Below are 21,220 nucleotides of genomic sequence, written 5' to 3'. Positions count from 1 at the left end.
ACATTGGTTTGTAAAATTTAGCTTAGATTTTTGCCAGAAGTTGATAATTTTCACTGTTCTGAACTAGACACCTACAGTGTTGCTTCAATTATTTTGTGACTTCATTGATTTAGCTGCCAAGCCTTTGCATTCTCTTTATAAATGTGTTACATTTTCCTTACAAATATGTTTAATTTGCTTTTTAAAGTAATGATGAATAAAATTAATAGCCACTATTTAACATTCCCTCAAAATGTTTTCCTTTGGTATTGTGTTACTCTAATATGCATTCTGTTTTTCAGAGAGTAATAATTACATATTTTAATTTTATAAAGGGAGGGAAATTCTAATTGAACTGGCAGAATGTATTGATAAGAATCTGTGTTAGTTACTGTCATATGTAAATAAGATGTTTCTTTAAGCAAACAGAAGTTGACAGAACTCTTACATGGTACACAGTTAAACATGACATTTTTCTGTAAATTTGAATGCATACTTACTATTTATGTGCAGTTGTTCAAATTCAAGATAAGAAAATAGGGTATACTAGACCATCGTGTGACCCGTTGGGTCATTCTCTGAGAGAAAGGTAGGGCAGTCTGATGTGACCAGAATGAACATTAAATTTTAGGCTGACCATATTCCATGAATGGACAGTTCTGTGATCATCTAAGAAGAGTATATATCATAAACAGAAAAATAATTGTAGTTGCAAACAAACTTCAATAATAAGTCAGTATTTACTTACCTAAACAGATAAACAGAATGACCACAGGTGGGCAAAAAATCAGTGGGAGGGAGTGTTGAAAAACACGATCACATGACTGTGGGGATGCTGCAAAGGCCACAACTTTGCAAATAAAACTGGTCTGAACATCATGGAAATGTCAATTCCACAGGAGTAATGGGTCCCAGATTTTTTTTTATGCATTCTTTAAGTTAGCAGATTTTAGGTACCTTGATTCAAAAATGTTTGCAGTACTACATTTGGACTAACTTGAGGGTACAAACAAACAAACAAACACAATGAGAGTTTTAGTAGTATATAGATAGATGGTAGGTGCAGAAGTCTGGACAGTTAAAAAGAGGTTGGATATCTGGATGATCTTTGACTCTTCAGAACAACCATTACATACTTAAAAGAAAACTAAAGGGTTTTGCAATGGCTTTGACAATTCGTAGACCTGAATATTATTGAATATCTGTGGAGGGGAAATGTAGTGTAGTGCATACAGAGACCTCAGATCGCAAGAATAGGAAGACTTTTAACTGGCCACAGGAAATATTTGGAAGCTGTTATTTCTGCCAAAGAAGGTGTTCCAAAAAGTAGTGAGCGAAAGGGTGTCCAAACTTCTGCACCTGCCATATATCCAATTTTCTTGCTTTGAATTGCTGAACTTCTGCACATAATTGGTAAACATGAATTCAGATTTGTAGAAAGATGTCATAGTCAGTTGTGTGTCATGGAGAGGTTATATCTGCTTTTGCTCATTTCAGGATTCATTGAAACATAAAATTTGTCCATGGGTGCCTAAACCTTTGTGTACAACTATAAATTGTTGCCATTTCATACAAATGTTTCAGGTTTATAGCTGGTATAAAATTATTGCTGCACAATTGTGCCATGTGATAATGCACCTAGGTCTCATGTTTATATCAAATAAATGACTCATAGTTTTTAAGATACTTTTCCTTAATTTGCAAGGTTTTTTTTAAAGAGCAGGCATAGTAGAATGAGGAAACAATATTCCATATTCAGAATTTTGTATTCTTCTTTTCATATATGCTATTTTGATGTGAGCATATAATTCATGTTCCTGGATTTTCTGTGGGTTGATTTAAGTTTCAGCTTGGATTGAGAGTTGTTTTCATTCTCTGCATATTCTTATATCTATCCATAAGTATTTTAATATTTTTATCCTATGTTTATTCACCTAGCTGTAAGCTCCACTGAACTCAGTAACATTTACTTTCAAGGGATATATTTAGTATTGTGCTGTGATAGCATGATTTAGAGTATGTTGGAAAGTTAAAATGTGTTTGACATTGGAATAAACAGCAAGAGTTTTCTTATAGCGTGTAAGCATTCTATTACTGTTAAAGAGCCTAAACAAGGTTGATGATGGGAGAAATGAAACAATGCAAATTGCTACTGATAGCATGCCTTATTTGTAGAGTATTGGCTTAGTGTTTTAACTTTTACATCTGTTGCTAATATTCATAATACTTTTATACATTGTTGTTGCAACAATGCAATACTAGCGTCAAACATCACATCTAGTCATAGCATCAGGTTTTTGATCTCTGAACTAGTAAGTATATAATCTGATTATTGGCTGTTAATTTTTTTCTTTGTGTTATGAAAAAGTGATGTCTTTTTGAAAAGGGAGGCAGATAATTGCCTTTTTTAGAACTGGTGGCGCCACCCTCTCCCACAAAGAAGCATTAATTTCTAGCCATAACACTAACTATCGACCCAGCCACATGTCACCTACTGGGAGGCCTTGACCAGGCAGGAGGGGCAAGGATTTAAAGTACCAGGTGGCTGAATTCACAGGCCTGAGGTCCCTGTTATCAGGACTAACACATTCAAACTCTTCCCAGATTACCACTTAAGACCGCACCTCAGGCACCTCCTGAAGTGTTTAGCTAAAATCTACTTCCTTGCAATGTTTACTCATTGATTCTAATCCAGTCTCTAGAGCAACAAAAATTAACTATGGTTCCATCTTTCAGATAACTTGTTTAAAGACTGCTCTCAGATTGCCTCTTAGTCTTGTACATACTTTTTCAAGTGTTCTACTGGACTTTTTCTCCAGCTCCAGCTCCTCCTGGTCACTAGACATGCTCCTGGCATAATCCAGAGTGTCAATATCCTCTTTAAAATGTAACTTGCAGAATTGAAGACAGTACTCCAAAACCAGTCAGACTAGTGTACAATAAACTAAAGTTATAATGTCTCGTAACTTGTTCTGTTTCTTCTGCACAGCCTAAGATTTTTTGTTCTTTTTTTCAGCAATTGCATTATGCACTGCCAAATAGCCACTTTCACATTCTTCTAGTCACATCAAAAAGTTGAACAGCAGTTGATGCAGGACATGCATTTGTGGTTAACCAGCTGGTAAATTATGTAACAACAGTACATCCCACACAAATTTACTATCTTGTCAACGTGGATATCATGTCAGATAGTTGCCAAAATAAATATATACCATGTCCTTGGCATTCCTGTGATTTACAATATTAGTAATAGTAAGCATGTACACATATGCTTATATGTATGCACCCATAAAAATGAATCTGGTCTAGCATGACCAATGCTTATATTAAGCTGACTGCTATGTACTTTTCTGGATTTATGCTTTTCCCTATTTTGAAAAGCTGCAAACATTCTTCCCATCTTCATATTTTAAAATCATCTTGTCTGTTTTTCAAATTAATTTAGTGGCTGTGAAATAAAATTTCCAAACTTTTTCAACAACTTGAATTGACCTGACCTTGGAGCCTTAAAGCTGTATAAAGGAGTTTAATGCTTTCTTGCTCATTTCCATACCTTCTCTAAATTGTAAGTCCCTTTGTATGTCATTTGTTCTACTTGAACACAAGTTATTTTTGTAGAAGAAGAAAGAAACAAAGTAGGATTGTGGTGTTAATAAGTATTAAAGAGAAGATACAACATTATATCATTTTCCTGTAGCAAAGCTTCTTTGATCATCTTTGTACTTTCAATAAAATCAAGTGTCAGTTAATGGTAACATAGACTTTAACTATTCAGACTGCTTTATTTTACTGCTTTGTTATGTCCTTTTATCACCTACAGAAGTTGCTTCTGATCCTCAGACTGTTTGGAGAGCTCATTCTGCAGTCACTTCTTTAAAGTCCCCCCAATTTTCTTTCTTATAGAAATAATTTGCCTTTAGCATTTCAATTATTCTGTGTATTTAGTGAATCTGTATATGTATGGGAGAAAGGTATCTAATTGCAAGAAGAAAGAGAGATGTATATGTGTGGTGTGTTGTACATTTTAAATACATTACCAATAGAAGAGAATATATGTAGCTCAGGATTTAACTGTAGAGTCCTTGGGGTTTTCTGAGCTTGGTTGTTTTCTTGCAGACATTTTGTTACCCAACTAGGTAATATCTTCAGTGCTAGAAGGGAGTGGGGTTCAAACCTCAGTCCCTTCTAACACTGAAGATGTTACCTAGTTGGGTAATGAAACATCTGCAAGAAAATAACCAAGCTCAGAGAACCCCAAGGACTCTACAATAAATATATTCCCAAGTTTGAGGTTAAGGCTAAATAGGATTTTTCATGAAGTATTCCTACAGTGCCTTAGCTCTTGCAGTTAAGAAAAGTAGAATCAATTAGTGGCCTGAGAAGAATGTTCTTAATTTGGAGTTTGTTTGAATGTCTCTCCAAGTGAATACCAGACTGATCTCCAGAGGAGTGTTATTGCTCAGCATAGTGGAACCACTGACCAATATTTGATGAGTGGTGATTACGTGTGTGAAACAAGGGCCTTCTTCTAGAGATGTGAGCTGGAAAAAGATCCACCTCAAGCAGGTTTGGTGGTTTCAAAGTTGTATGATCTTCTTTTCAGATGTTGGTTTTAAAAAGCTGAAAAGTAGGGATTTTATGGTTGTCCCTGACTACTTCCAATGGCTGGGAGACTGAGAAGGGAGAGGAAGCTAGAGAAGCTACAGAAAATTAGAAAAGTGTTGAGATGAAAATGATAATTGTATTCATGTTCTTTTGCCTGAAAAATACTCATTTCAGAATTTTCCAGAAAGCCTGTGCCTCTGCTTCTCAGCAACGGCACCCTTGTGAAACTTCCTGCTGTCTTTGGTGAAGCATCAACTGTTTGTCCACAGTTCAGTTTCATTGCTTGTTAAGATACACATCTTCATCAAAACGATTGAAACTTCCTGGTGCATTTTCTGGTGTTTGAGGCTTTTGGTATTGCTTAAAATGCTCTGGTATTTTGTACTGTTTAGTTTTTTGATTCACTGAAGAATGGTATAAAAATAAAATACTAAAATTTCAGGAGTGATTTAGAAATTATTTGAGTTACCTTAATGAAAGTGATACACACTTGTGTTTCTTTGATTTAAAGTTTATGTGTGCGTGTGTGTGTACTCACACTCATACATACACACATATGTGTGCGTGTATACATATGGCATCATATTTCAATAAACTGGGATACAAAACTGCTAGTTTTGTCAATATTCATATCTGAAGTAAAGGATTATGTAATTTTTGTACAGTAGGTTCCATTTAGTTTTTTAAGCTAATAACTAATGCCAATCTGTCCTAAGTAAATTATTTCACATGTAATCTCCAAATAAACAGGAGTGTAGAAACACGTTTGTGCTTCTGTTATGGAAGCTGCTTTAGGTTAGTTACGTTGTTTCTGAATCCATGGACTAAACTTTCTCTCTCCCCGGATATATCCGGGTAACAGATTACTACCATAGATAGATGTGCGGAGGTGGATTTTTTTACAAAGTCTATTTTGCAGATACAGCAGTGCTATTTAAGTGGCATTTTCAGTGTTGGCATTTATCAGTCTTTCTCTGTTCGTTTCTCTAGTGTAATCTAGTCTTTATTTAAGGTGTACTGTAAATATTCTGTGCAAGAATTACACAGTACAGGTAATCCTTGCTTACTGACGGTCTCATTCAGCAACCGTTCAAACTTACAGTGGTGCTGAAAAAATAACTTTATGACCAATGCCCTCATTTATGACCTTCATAGCATCCCTCAGCCATGTGATCACTGTGACAGCATGTGTTGTCCTGTGCCTGACCTGTTGTTTTTCTTTTTTCTCCACTTGAATTGCTTTCTGTAGGCAATCTCTCCTGTTCCTGATCCATTCCCCCCCCCCCCCGCTTGCAGAGTGGAGAGATTGGAGAGGAAGGGATTACAAGAGAGTAAGCGGGCACACAATGGGGAATACACCAGGCTGTTTGCATAGCACCTGGCACCAGCACATTGTTTTTGATGTGTATTCCCCATTGTGTGCCTGGTTACTCTCTTGTAATCCCTTCCTCTCCAATGAATGTAAATACAAACATTAATTCCCTTCTTGTTAATTATCCTAGTGCCAAGTGAGCATTCCAAAGGGCAGGGGAGTGATTAGGAGGCAAACAAAAAGCCCAAGGTGTGAAACTGATCAGTCTTTTCAGTTTTGAGTGGGCTATTCCAGTGCTGTGGGGTGGAGGGAGCATTACAAAGGGCAGAGGAGTGGGGAAAAGGAAAGCCAGTTTGGTCTAGTGGTTAAGACATCAGACTAGAAGGCAGGAGACTGTCAGTTCTAGTCCCGCCTTAGGGATGAAAGCCGGATGGGTAACTTTGGACCAGTCACTCTCTCTTAGCCCAGATCACCTCAAGATTGTTGTTGTGGGGAAAATAGGAGGAGGAAGGAGTATGTTCACCACCTTGAGTTATTTATAAAAATAATAAAGGTGGGATAAAAAAATATTTTTTAAAAAAAGCATCACAGTCACGTGATTTCCCATTTAGTGACCACTTCACTTAGTGATGGAGTTGCTGGTTCCAGTTGTGGTCACTAAATGAGGACTACCTGTATTTTTCTATTCTGTATGTCACAAAATTTACTGTTCTTTAAATAAAGATACTTTAGTGATAGTTTTAGTAGGGTTGTCACTGAGTGAAATGTCATTATTAACTAGCTCCCTATTGCATACATATTCACAACTTAATTTCTGTTTTGCACTGTTAGGTATTTGATACTCCATGTTTGATAGAAACGTCATTTTTTGGCCAAAGTCTAATGAGGACAATACTTTGTTTAGCAATCCAGCTATTCATAAAGGTAGTGATACCTCCATGCAGTTCCTGAAGGTAAGCATTCTGTCTATAGTATAAATGTTTGTAGATAAACCTTTAACATAAGACTCATAATAGCTCTCATTATTGTATTAAAGTTTAATTTTGTGGAGTTTTTATTCTTTTAATATAATAAATATGTTATAAAGACTTATCTTGGCAGTTAAGGTTTGGCAGAATGCTGGTGTAAGTTGATTCTGGTCAACTTATACCAGCATTTCTCTTACAGTTTGCAAAATACCTTAAATGGAAAAAACTACATTTTACCTGAATTATGGAGTGATTATTGGAGAACAAGAATACACATAGACAGAAATGCTTAGAAATAGAGACAACTTTTATTTGGTACACTGGCATAGCATCAGATGAAGATCTAATTTTAGGGAAGCTCACTTAGTGACAGATAACAATATCCCTTTTGGTAAAGAATGAAGAAGTAGGAGTGAATATTGATGATAAGGATATTGGCAGAGTGTTTAAGCTGCCATGATGTGATCGAAGGAAGTTTTGCATGCTGACCATGTGGACTGAGTCTGTTAGGTGAACAGTATGCTCCCTTAAGGGATTACTTCACTTAATCCTAGCTATAGTTTTGTCCCAGTACCTCCAATGCAAAAATGTAATTATCAGTGATTCATTTGAATGGCAAACCACTAGTATTATTGTAAGGAAATGATCCTGAATGCAATTAAAATTCCTGCCCAGCCCTGTTGATTGGTCCTTAATCACATTCTATAATAAAGAATGTTTAAATTATGAATTTGGGTGATGAAACCATCAATATCAAAGTTCTAGGCTAAGCCCTATTTATGTGTCAATAATTGATCTAAGATAAAAGGTTTGCTTTCCAATTAATTACATTGCCTCTGGCCAGTGAGCCCATTTAGAATATTATTGACTCTACAAAAAACTATAGTGCACAAAATTATATAGAGAATTCTTATGTCCTGCACCCCGTTATGAACTGTGGCCAACAAAAATCTCCAAATCTAGGTAATGAGCATTCAGCATTATATTCAGTAGTAATTCCATTTTTTTCTGTATTCTGAGAAACAAATTATGTGTAATTACCTTTTATTTCTTAATTTCATGTTTGTCTAGAAGGACAATTTTGGGGAAGTAATGCAAAATATCTTTTTTTCTGTCTTACACACATACTCTAAAAACATTTTATTTGCAACTAATAGCCCCAAAATCTGCTGCTTACAACTTTTGATGTTCAATTTTGCTTGAGATATTAGAAATATGTCCACTATGTTCATTATTAATTTGGAAAAATAATCTGAGCGTAAGTCAGGTCAGGACTAGTCACAGTTTGATTACAAATAAGATACATTTGTAATACAAAAGTCAGTATGATTTAGTGTTAAGGTATTGAATTAGGACCAGGAAGACCCAGGTTCAGGTCCACCTTCAGCTGTGAAAGTTCACTAGGTGACTTTGGGTCAGTCACTTTCCCTCAGCTCAGTGCAGCCTATCTTACAGAGGGTTGTAGGAGAAAAGGGGGGAGGGAGTGCTGCCACCTGCAGGAGGCTTCTGTTTGTATTTATTTGAACAGAAGTAAAAGTCTTCATGAATGGAGACTGCCTGCTCCATATAGGGAGGTTGAGACTGATATGTGTTGTTCTGTGTCTTTTATATTTGTCATATAATCTGTACATGAATAACATCTGAATAGAGCTAAATGATTTAGATAATTTCAGAATGTATGACTGATATTATTATTATTATTATTTTTTTGCAGTTTCAAAATAATAATAGCAAAGTCAAAGGTATAAACTTCAGGAACCTAAAGAAGTCATCATGAAGTTATATGTATTTCTGGTCAACACTGGAACCACTCTTACCTTTGATACAGAACTTGCAGTACAGAAGTAAGGCGTTTCTTTAAAATTTTCTAAGAAGAACCTTTTCCTAGATTAATTCTCTGTCTCTAGGTTATACTAAACTTTGGAAGTGAGAATTAAAGCAGAGCTATTGTGAAAATGCATCTGTAGCTTCTCTGTGGTGCTTGGGATAAGCTTTCTCTAATGTTACATGCATGACATATTTGAGTCTTTCCTAGAACCTCTCTCTTTTGACTTTGTTTGAAAATGACTTCCTCTTTGGTTAATTGTCTGTAAAAGATAGGTATTTTTGTCATAACTTAGTGGTAATATTGGATATCATCTGTCTGTTCTTACAGTGCTTGGATAGCCTCTTGTATGATTCTGAAAGTGTAATTATTGCTGCTAAAACATTGTAGGTTGGCTAAATGAAAATTGACATTCTCCCTCTGTCTTTTAAGTAAGTGCTAAAAATCTCCTAGTTTTACAAAAGTATTTGATACCCAATATCTTTTTATTGTTTTATTAGTGTGGCAGATCTTAAACAAGCAATCCAAAATAAATACAGGATAGCCATTCAGTATCAGGTACTGGTTGTCAATGGAGGCGAATGTATGGCAGCTGACAGAAAAGTCTGTAGTTACAGTGCTGGAACGGTAAATATTCAGATACATTTTTAAATATTTAAAAGATTAAATAATGAAAAGAAAGTTGAAATAATTGATTTTATTTTAATACAGGATACAAATCCAATTTTCCTCTTCAATAAAGAAATGATCTTGTGTGAACGTCCTCCAGCTATACCCAAAACAACATTTTTAGCAGAAAATGAGATGGAAATAAAAGTTGAAGAATCCCTTATGATGCCTGCAGTTTTTCATACAGTAGCTTCACGAACACAGCTTGCTGTGGTAAGCAATTTAAATTCTTTAGCAAATTGTACAGTTTTATGATAGAAATACTCAATAAAACATACTAAATAGAAGCTACCCTAAAATATTGTAAAATAATTTGTAATCCAAATATTTTTGTTCTGTCATTTTTATGTTAATATGCTTTGTATATTGATACTTTAATTGAATTTTTCCAAAAAGAAGTGAGTCCCCTGTGTTAATAATTATCAGATTTATTTTTCTTTTTAGAAATAAATACAGACTAAAGTATTAAAGATTAGGATGAACTTTGTGGAAAAAGGCAAAGGCTATGACAGACTACACAAACTGGATATCTTCCAGATATGTGTAATTCATCTATAGAATTCTATAGCAAGCATGGACATTGTTCAGCATTCTGGCAGTTGAAGTCCACACATGAAGCATGCTTAGTTTGGAGAAGAATAGTAATTGATGAGGCTCAGAAGTGCATGACCCCGTGAATATTCTTGAGGCTTTAATTCTAGTTAATATCCAACTTCAAGGCCCTTACTAAGTCTGTTCTGTTCTTTACTTCTTTTCAAAAGTATTTTTCTTTCCTTTGAATGGAAACCCACTCTTAAATTTGCAGAAGTTATTCATTTTAAAGAAGGAGACTAGGGTAAACAGCAGCATAGAAGCAAATATACTCTCTGTTATGGGAGAGGCAGGTGCTTGAGCTGTGTTAACACCATATATGTGTTCGTAGAATATAGGTAGTCCTTGACTTACAATAATTCATTTAGTGACTGTTCGAAGTTACAGTGGTGCTGAAAAAAAGTGACTTACAGCCGGTCCTCGGACTTATGACCATTGCAGCATGTATTTATGACTGTTGCAGGATCCCGGGGTCACATGATTGCCATTTACGACCTTCCCAGCCTCCTTCCAACAAGCAAAATCAATGGGGAACCATGTGATTCACTTAATGACTGGCACAAAAAAGTTATAAAATCAGGTGTTGTCATGTGATGCCTCTCTTAACAACTGCACTGCTTAATGATGATTTTCTGGTCCCTGTTGTGGTCATAAGTCGAGGACTACCTGTAAAGAAGCTTGGCTATACATTAAGATACTTAGATAAGAATAAATTTCATACAACTTCTCTTCATCAAGTAGATAAAGAAACTTTTGGTACTAAGGAATTCAGTTCATTCAGGAAGAGCTCCCAAGCACTATCTCTAAAAAAAGAGATTTAAGTAGCAACTGATAATGGCAATGGTACAGTAGTGTTTTTCAGTTTCTGGCATTTCAAGTAAGACACGTCAAATAGTAGATAATAGGGGAGTACCTTGCCTGTGATAGCTGGGAAACAGTAGTCAGTTAAATGGAGCAATGGTTCAATACGATTTCCTAAACAGCTACATTATTTTGCACCTCTCTTGCACCCCTGTGCACCCTCCCTAACCCTCACCGCACTTCCCTTGCCCCCTCCCCAACCTTTGCTGCACCTCCCTCGCACCTTTGCACACACCCCTTGACCCACACTGTGCCTCTCTCGTGCACCCTTGTGCACCCTCCCCAATCCACAACATGCTTCTTGCGTACCCCACATTCCCCCTTGCACCTTTGTGCAGCCTCACACACCCTCCCTGCCCCTGCTCCACAACCCCTCGCTTCCTCCCCCACCTGACAGCAGCCACTTACCTGTCTGCCAACCTGGGACTTGCAGCTTCCTGCTGGCTTCCCCACTGACTTTGGTTGTGGGAAGATGGCAGGAAGTTACCTCTCCTAATGACCATGGGATTCATTTAATGATGGCAACCAGGGCTGCAGGGATTCTGCACTTAGCAACAGAAATCGAGGACTACCTGTAATATTTTATTTTATAAATAATATTTTAATTATTTTATAAATAATAATTTATTGAATTATTTTTATCCTCTTCAATCAGACAGGCCCCCAATCTAAAACGTAGATACAGGTAGTCTTCAGCTTACAATGGCAGTTGGGACCAGAATTGCCATTGCTAAGCGACGGTGTTGTAAACTGCAAAGTCATGTGATCATGCCGCTTAGCAATGGCAATTCTGGCAATCCCGGTTGCCATCATTAAGCAAGAACCACGAGGGTCATTAAGCGAGGACCTCATGTGACCATGACTTCTGACTTCCTGCCAGCTTCTCCATTTACTTTGCTTATGGGAAGCTGGCAGGGAATATCGGAAATTGTGATCATGTGACTATGGGGATGCTGCGGCAGCACCATCGAACTTTGAATGGTCGCTGAATGTATGGTTGTAACTGGAGGACTACTTGTAATGGAAAGACAAAATGGTTGAGGAAGGCAAAGAAAATAAAATAGTTACCTGTCCTGATAAGTTGAAACTGCTCAGATAAGGGAAAAGTTTAATGGAAGACATCGGCATATGCAATTGCTTTCTTTTTATCCTACAAAAAAGGCATTTTGTGGACAGGATGCTACAGAAAAACGAGAACTGTATTCCTGATGGCATATAGACATTTATTCTGAGGCGGGTTACTGAAATGTGTGTATTAGGTGGTTTATCTATCCTGATGGTTTAAAACTATTATTCACAGACCTTCAGAGGGCATTTCTTGTCATATAAGAATCACATTTTTCTTGAGCTACAGTATATTCTTTTTGATGTTCCATATTTCTTCCCTTGGAGATGTGAGTTATTTTCATATGTTTTTCAACTACTAAATATAAGCTATTGATATTTAACATGATTGTTTATACAGGAAATGTATGAGATAGCCAAAAAACTTTGCTCCTTCTGTGAAGGCCTCGTTCATGATGAACATCTTCAGCACCAAGGCTGGGCTGCTATAATGGCAAATTTGGAAGATTGCACATATTCTTATCAAAAGCTACTTTTCAAATTTGAAAATGCATATTCAAGTTACCTGCAATCCATAGATGATATTAAAGTAAAACTTACACAGTAAGTTTGCCATTAAATTCTTCAGTAAGAAGCTATTGCTATATAGCTTCTTGTAAGTTTTTATGCATTTGTATGTTTCTTTTGACTTTATTTAGTACATTAGTTCTGGTGTTTGGGCTTTAATACTAATTGAGATGAAAATAGTAAGTAATTGTAATTATATTATTCAAGAATTCTGGAAATAAGACTATATACATTTATACGCACTTGCTAAAGAGTAGGTTCCTCTGAATTCAATGGAATTTAGTCATTGGTGTAATACCAGAAAAACACATAACTGCAAACAACCATTTCATTTGATGGTTTATACATTTGCATACCAATACTTAGATTGGTAAGTATTAATGTGATCAGCTGCATAATATTAAAGCATAATACAAATTATGGTAGCCTTCTTTTCATAAGGAAAGGTCCCATTCAGTTCAGTAAAACTCAGCAGAATATATAAGATTGTAGTCTTCATTATTTAATATGATGATAATGATGATGGATGAATGCAGGGTACTTGTTTAAATGCTTTGAGATCTGATCTCCAGACAATTATATAATAATTTATTTTCAGGCTTTCCATTCAACTTCTGGAAAAACTGTATTATTGTGTAATTAATGTTGCTATATACATAATATTGAGAGCCAGTTTGGTGTAGTGATTAAGGCATCAGGCTAGAAACTGGGAGACTGTGAGTTCTAGTCCTGCCTTAGACATGAAGCCAGCTGGGTGACCTTGGGCCAGTCACACTCTCTCAGCCCTAGGAAGGAGGCAATGGTAAACTACTTCTGAAATCTTGCCAAGAAAACTCTGGGGACTTGTCCAGGCAGTCACCAAGAATCAACACTATCTTGAAGGCACACACACACAAAATACCTAACATTGATAAAATGGTGCAAATATTAATTTTTAATTACTTGATTTCCTAATTTAAATTTACATATACATTTCAAATTATTTGATAAAGTGTTTTAAAGTATATATAAAAAGTTTTAGTTGTAGTGAAAAGATAATTTAAGTGGAAACACATGTAATACTTCATTGTCTGATAAAGCACTTGATGAAATTGGAGGGATTAGTGTAACATTGTACTGAAAATACTGTGAAAAGCATATTTTTCATGTGAGACCTCACACCTTTGTTTATTTATACTTAACAGTGTTTGTTTATTTATTTTCCCAAGCTTAGGGGCTGCTGTTTCTATTATGGCCAAGATCCCATTGCTGGAGTGCCTAACTAGACATAGTTACAGGGAATGTTTGGAACGAATGGATTCTTCTGCTGATCATGGAGGAGTAGAAAGTGAAGACACTGAAAATGAGAAGTCGGCTGAAGTTATGCTTTCTCCTGATACGCTTAAAATGAACAAACAATTATTGATAGCATCATTTTGCAAGTCAATGGAACATCCAACCTCAGATGGCCCAGTTTTTGAAAAAGTGAATGAAAATAGGGAAGCTAGTCAATATGCAGTCCAGGACAGTGATGTTTCAGTGGAGCTTAATGAGAATGATCTGCCTTCTTTTAATGTTTCACTTTTAGACTGGATAAATGTTCAAGATAGACCTAATGATGTTGAATCCTTGGTCAGAAAATGTTTTGATTCCATGAGCAGAGTAAGTGAATGTTTTTAAGAATGTCATTGTGTTCTGTTTCATAACACTAAATTATAGTTTTCTGTCTTGTAAGTAATATATAGTGTGTTAGATCCAGAGTGGCCTTTTCGTGTTTGTTTGAAAGTGGTAATTGCAAGTCAGCATAGATTCTTACTGGAGGAAGAGGACAGATGATTCTTCTCCATTGTCTCTTTTCCCAGGCAGAGTTCTTTTGGGGTATATAAGGATTTTTTAATATTTATATGATGTGCTGCTTGCATAATTTTTTCCAGAAAGTTTTAATGTATACCATTACTTCAACAACTAAAGCAGTGTCAAACGTTCAAGATAAGGATGGGAGTATCTTTATATTAAGTTGCTCAATTTATAGCCTTAGATGAGAAAAAGTTCTCTGTAGGTAAATGAATGGTGCTGTCAGATCTCTACTGTTCCACCAGACCATTTGAGTTTACTTGTCTCTCAGTTGAGTTCCTTAATTGCCAATGTTGATAAAAGCTTTTTTTTTTTTAAGTAGTCTGCTAAAAGGCTGCTATATTTGAATTTCTAAGCTGGTTAAAAAGGAAGATGTTGCTTTTCATGGAAACATATGTAGCAAGCCTCTCAATAGGCTGGTAAAAAATATTTTAAATGAATAACTTATCTGAACTACAAAGCTGTCCAGCTCTCCCTGATTAATCACATATTAATCTATAATTTCTTATCAGTAATATGAAAAATAAAGCTGATCCTCCAGATTTAGATTATTCATGTAGCAATTGACTTAATCTTACTTCCCACCAAAGCTTCAATCACACTATCAGGTGATAGGATCAGTACACAGCACCAAAAAATGGGGTCCCATAGCAAAGAAAATATAAAATCTGAGGGTTTGATCTCCAATTTCTTTGGATCCTTGGGATTGGCAATGGAAAATATCTTTCTCAAATTGTTGCAGTTCAGATATTTTGGCTTTAAAACCCCATAGCCCTCATTCCGCGTAATAGTAGGTAAAGCTATTGTAACAAATTTGTCATAGACTCCTATATTTAATCTATTTGTGAAATTTATATTCTATCACATAGAAAGACATACGTTGATCTTAATAATATATGTTATACTCTACAATTATGTGGGATCTGACATTGATGTCTACAGGTATATTGGTAACAAATATTTGGTTCATTATTTGACATTAATTGTGTCTTCCCATGTATATCTATGTTTCAAATATTTATTCCAGATTTGGCCCTGACCAGTTTGTGTCTCATATAGGAATGCTAAATAATGTATAATTGTAATGAATTTTGTATCTACTGTAAAAAAAGTAGTAACTACTTTTTAGATTCCATGACCTATAATTTCTCCGGAATCTTAAAAAACTCATATTTTTCCAAATGCTATTTTGTTATTTTTTATTGGCTTGATGAACTATTGTTCTAGTAAAGATTATAGCAACTTGACTATAATTCTCATGAATGTTATGTCATTTACTTAACATGAATAATATGATGGGATATAGATGAAATGGTATGTGAGAATGACCTTGGGAGACCAGATAAAGAGATGTTGCCTAGAGAATGGGCAGATAAGAGGGACCATAGCCCACAGCTTCATAGTGGATGGAGCAAAAGGATCAAGAGAGACCCTCCCTAAGTTCAGAGAGAATTGTACTTTCAGATTTGCAAGATTATGTCAATGTAGCTTTACAATAAAGTAGAATTAGCTTATCTGGCCATGTTTCCTGTCTGGTCTATCTGGTAAGGGTAACCATAACGTAGTAAAATTTAATTATGAATGAAGAATAATTTATTTTTTCTCACAGAACCCTGTCTCTTTCCCCCTTCCAAGGTGTCAGGGAGATAAATTATTGAGAGGTTTTTCTCAGCTGGATTGCAGTATGAAGTTGAACTTGGTTGAAACTGATCAGAACAGTTTCTGATTTTACCAGTTCTTCTCTTTACTGCAACCAGTATTTCTCACTTGGACTGAGAGAGTGTGATGGCCCAAAGTCATCCAGCTGGCTTGCAACTCTCGCTGTTGAGGAGGTTGCCCTTTATTTTTTAGAGATGAATTCATGGTGTTTTTTTTTAATGTACATCCTGTTCTTCAAATATACATGGTTTTCAGGAAATACAGTTTATTCACCCATTGGATCTAATAGCTGGATACATTAAGTTGTTGTAAGTCCAACAGAATACTTAAGATGCATTTTGCTCTGTAAGTGACCTGAGAATGTCTCTTGGTAGATGAACTCAACATGTTAAAATTAATATAAGAAATGTTTTCACAAAGAACAGAATGTAATAAATTGAATTGCAGAGAGATATGCAGGACCAGTGCAAAAATGCAAGTGATTTTGAATTGATCTGTGCTGTCCTTTAAATATTTTAAGTAGATACTGGACTCAGTTAATCTATGGATTGAGAAATGGCACTGTGGGTGATATCTTCAAATCACAGTTTGTTTCATTAGATTGTTTAGGTTTATCATATCAAATATTAACATGCTAATATATGTAATGGCCATGACCAAGATGCTTGCTTTGAGGAAAAGATTCAGAATAGGACAGTATTAGAGGTATTGTTTTGTTTTAAAAGAAACCAGGACTGTGTATGCTTTTAAGGAAGTAATCTCTGTGAATACAGCAAGACTTAAATAAGTTTATTAAGATTGCACTTTTAAGAATATTTCATAATATAAATCTCATTAAATCCACTTCTGCCATCCTGCAACTTTTATAGTAGGTTTCTCTTTCTAGCACCTTCTGTTTGCTTTCTTTTGTAGAAGGCATTTTTCAGCGTTTTAGGGTCCTTCAGTGGAAGAGAAGGAAATCCTCTTCTGTTTAAGAAGTATGATTGCATGAAGGTCAACTTTACCCCTTTTGTGTTTCTTATTAAGAAAATCTTGTTTAAAATTTACAAACTTTCAAATTACATCACATTACTTAAAGTGCATGTGTTTGGATACAAATGTGTTGTGGATGATGATGATGATGATGATTTCCTACTGAATCGGCCCAGCTGGTTAAATCTATCCAAGATAAACTATTAGCAGTGCCTTACTTTAGGGAGGCGAAGGATGGTGATACTTCTGGAAGGGTCTCCCAATGGATATCCATTTGGGTCCCAATCTGACTGCCTTCCAGAAGTTTCTCAAAACAGAATTGTTCTGGAAGGTACTTGGGTCTTGACCCCATCTTCGTTTAGGCATAACTTGGTCTGGTTAATCTGATGTTATTCTGTGTTTTTGTTAGTATTTATTGTTTCTTACATATTTTATCTGTATACCACTGAGAGTCCTTAGGGAATAATAATAATTAATAATAATAAAGTTTATATTTCCCATAATTTCCCTTTTCACAAAAAGTGATTATTCATTACATTTGTCTTTTTGTTTTTCAGCTTGATCCAAGAATTATTCACCCCTTTTTGGCAGAGTGTCGACAGACAATTGCCAAATTAGATAATCAGAACATGAAGGCTATTAAGGGACTGGAGGACAGGCTTTATGCCCTGGACCAGATGATAGCTAGCTGTAGCAGGCTCGTGAATGAACAAAAAGAACTTGCTCAGGTGAGTGGCAGTTGTTTTGAACATGTCAAGACAGCCTTATTTGGTTAATAATACTAAACTTTTGAAACTGTTCATCAGTAAATTGGATGTGTTCCGATTAAACAGTGCCCTTTATCTTAACAGAGCATACATTTTAAACTAAACTTTTTTAATGATAAATATGGATGTCTTCCTTCAAGAGTATGAAACTCACTACCTCATTCTTTAACTTAGACGCTGGTTTTGATGTGGAGGTTTTAGTATAAATTTATATGCTGCCCAATTTCCAGTGATTCTGGGAGTCTCTGAAGACATCACCAAACATTTTCAAGGACTATACATGGGTCAGGGGATTTAAGTTTTGTACCTCTGATGTAATCTCACTATTTTCTTTTTATTTAGCATTGTTCTCATGATTGAAGTCAGTGACCACTTGTACTAAGATAAGGGTCATCTGATGTATTCAAAGACATTTCTTATTGTTTATCTGAATTAGAGGTTTGCTTTACAGAAGCTGCTGAACTGCATTATCAAAAGAATCGGCCATTATAGTCAACCATAAGGAAATTGGGAATTACAATTCAACATTGGAAATAGTTTTACTTTTAATTATACACATAGCCTTATGGAATAGTTTGCCTCATATATAAGAACTACCTCCTCCCTAATGAGTTTATGTAAACAATTAAAAACGTAGTTCTGGATGAAAGCATTTGGGGTATGTTAAGATTTTGTTATTTACCTCTATTGGTCAGTTCCATTATGATGTACAGTCATGTGAAAAAGAAAGTACACCCTCTTTGATTTTATGTATCAGGACATAATAAAAATCATCTGGTCCTTAGCAGTTCTCAAAAGTAGGTAAATACAACCTCAGATGAACAACAACACATGACATATTACACCATGTCATCATTTATTTACAAAAAGAAAGCCAAAATGGAGAAGCCATGTGTGAAAAACTAAGTACACCTTATGATTCAATAGCTTGTAGAACCACCTTTAGCAGCAATAACTTGAAGTAATCATTTTCTATATGACTTTATCAGTGTCTCACATCATTGTGGAGGAATTTTGGCCCACTCTTCTTTACAACATTGCTTCAGTTCATTGACGTTTGCGGGCATTTGTTTATGCACAGCTCTCTCGAGGTCCTGCCACAGCATTTCAATCAGGTTGAGGTCTGGACTTTGACTGGGCCATTGCAACACCTTAATTCTTTTCTTTTTCAGCCATTCTGTTGTAGATTTGCTGGTGTGCTTGGGATCATTGTCCTGTTGCATGACCCAATATTGGCCAAGCTTTAGCTGTTGGACAGATGGCCTCACATTTGATTCTAGAATACTGTGGTATACAGAGAGAGGAGTTCATGGTCGACTCAGTGACTGCAGGCTGCCCAGGCCCTGTGGCTGCAAAACAAGCCCAAATCATCACCCCTCCACCACCGTGCTTGATGGTTGGTATGAGATGTTTGTGCTGATATGTTGTGTTTGGTTTTCGCCAAACTTGGCGCTGTGCATTATGGCCAAACATCTCCACTTTGGCCTCATCTGTCCAAAGGACAGTGTTCCGGATTTGTTCAGATGCAACTTGGCAAACCTAAACCGTGCTGCCATGTTCTTTTTAGAGAGAAGAAGCTTTCTCCTGGCAACCCTTGCAAACAAACCATACTTGTTCAGTCTTTTTCTAATTGTACTGTCATGAACTTTAACATTTAACATGCTAATGCTAACTGAGGCCTGTAGAGTCTAAGATTTAGTAACTCTTGGATTTTTTGCAATTTCTCTGAACATTGCATGGTCTGACCTTGGGGTGAATTTTCTAGGACATCCACTCCTGGGAAGATTGGCAACTGTCTTGAATGTTTTCCACTTGTAAATAATCTTCCTCACTGTAGAATGATGGACTTTAAATTGTTGGAAATGGCCTTATAACTCTTCCCAGATTGATGGGCAGCAACAATTGCTTCTCTAAGATCATTGCTGATGTCTTTACTCTTTGGCATTGTGATAAAACACACACACCTCAGTGCTCCAGACCAGCAAACTCCTAAAACTTCAGCTTTTATAGAGGTAGTCACACTTGCTGATGATCAATTATCAAGGGCATTTGATTAGCAGCACCTGGCTGCTATTTAGCCTCTTCATACCTATGGAAGCAGTAAGGTGTACTTAGTTTTTCACGCATGGCTTCTCCATTTTGGCTTTCTTTTTGTAAAATAAATGATGACATGGTGTAATACATCATGTGTTGTTCATCTGAGGTTGTATTTACCTTTGTTTGAGAACTGCTAAGGACCAGGTGATTTTTATTATGTCCTGATACATAAAACCATAGAACTCAAAGAGGTTGTACAGTGGTACCTCAGTTCACGAACTTAATTTGTTCCGTGACTCTGGTCACGACCCGAATTGGTCACGACCTGAATCAAATTTTCCCATACGGTTCAATGTAAATACGGTTAATCCGTTCTGACCCCTACGAATTTGGTTGCCAACCGATTTTGGTTGCGACCCGAATCAAATTTTCCCGTAAGGTTCAATGTAATTACGGTTAATCTGTTCTGAACCATATGTATTTTTTTTTTAAACTACAAAAATATGACACAAAGTACAGTACGAAGGGAGGGAACGCTAACCTTGCTCAACGCAACTTCTGGCGTGGAGGACAGGAAGGCGGGTGGGGAGGCGGTTATTGCTTGGAGGGAGAGTCCCCCTCTCTACAGGAAGCCACGACCACATGTCATGGCAGGGAAAATGGCCGCGGATCCTGTTCGTCACCCGATCCGGCATTCGCGAATGGAAGCAAAATTTTGCGAACGGTGCCGTTCGTGACCTGAATTGGTCGTGAACAGAAGTATTCGTGACCCGAGGTACCACTGTACTTTCTTTTTCACACGACTGTATATTGTTTATTATTATGTTGTTTTTAATTCTCTGTTTTTTCTGGATTGCTTCTTTGGGAGTAGAGTATCATAGGAATGTTAATAATAAAATAAAAAAAGATTAGGGCTGAACAGAGAATTTAAAAGAGGTGCTATGCAAAATGCATTAGCATAGTACAGCTGCTCTCCTTGAAGTTTTATAACAGTTGCTTCTTCCAGAAGGCTCAGAATGTCTTTTTTGAAGATTTAACTTGGTTGTCTGGTGGTCCTATTGAAAGCATTTTCTATGCACGTATACACAATTCAGACAACCAGGAAAAGCCTTCAAACTAGTTATGCTGAACCTTTCAGAGAAACATCCATTTTAAATGCTTTGCACAGTCCTAACATATACCAGTTTATATAATCCTTTTCTTTCTAGATTAGATTGATTTGCAGACTTCTTGCAGCCTAATATAGGGGCTGGGATCCAAAAAGCTAGCTGCCGTGCACCCCAAGTTTTATGGGGTTTGCTTATTTATTTGTTTTTAACAGTAGCTTTCCTGGGCCCATCTTATCACAGATTGATTTTTGCAATTGTCCTTTAAAGTTCTTCTCCATATGTTGGACTAAAAGTATGAAGGCACATTTGTGCCTCCTCTTGCTCTAGAACCACTAGAGCACTTATTTGGTTCTTAATGAAAGGCATTTTAAAACACAGCATAAAAGGTACTGATTTAATTT

At 36.2% G+C, this 21,220-nt stretch overlaps 1 protein-coding gene across 2 annotated transcripts in view; it reads left to right on the top strand.

The window, feature by feature from the left end:
• Positions 1-21,220, top strand: part of RB1CC1 (RB1 inducible coiled-coil 1) — a 58,743-nt gene that overhangs the window by 1,017 nt on the left and 36,506 nt on the right. For both annotated transcript variants that reach the window (XM_088131053.1, XM_088131052.1), the window contains exons 2-8: positions 6,728-6,849; positions 8,579-8,708; positions 9,190-9,316; positions 9,401-9,571; positions 12,276-12,478; positions 13,651-14,083; positions 17,464-17,634. In XM_088131053.1, the coding sequence (XP_087987179.1) occupies positions 8,638-8,708; positions 9,190-9,316; positions 9,401-9,571; positions 12,276-12,478; positions 13,651-14,083; positions 17,464-17,634 (1,176 nt within the window). In that variant the 5' untranslated portion in view covers positions 6,728-6,849; positions 8,579-8,637. The remainder of the gene's footprint in view (positions 1-6,727; positions 6,850-8,578; positions 8,709-9,189; positions 9,317-9,400; positions 9,572-12,275; positions 12,479-13,650; positions 14,084-17,463; positions 17,635-21,220) is intronic.

This window comes from Python bivittatus, unplaced genomic scaffold, assembly GCF_059951505.1.
Source record: "Python bivittatus isolate LINGU-HERP-01145 unplaced genomic scaffold, Pbiv_v1 ctg000840_np1212, whole genome shotgun sequence".
In the NCBI taxonomy this organism is placed as follows: Eukaryota; Metazoa; Chordata; class Lepidosauria; order Squamata; family Pythonidae; genus Python; species Python bivittatus.
This window is presented reverse-complemented; position numbering and strand designations above follow the sequence as displayed.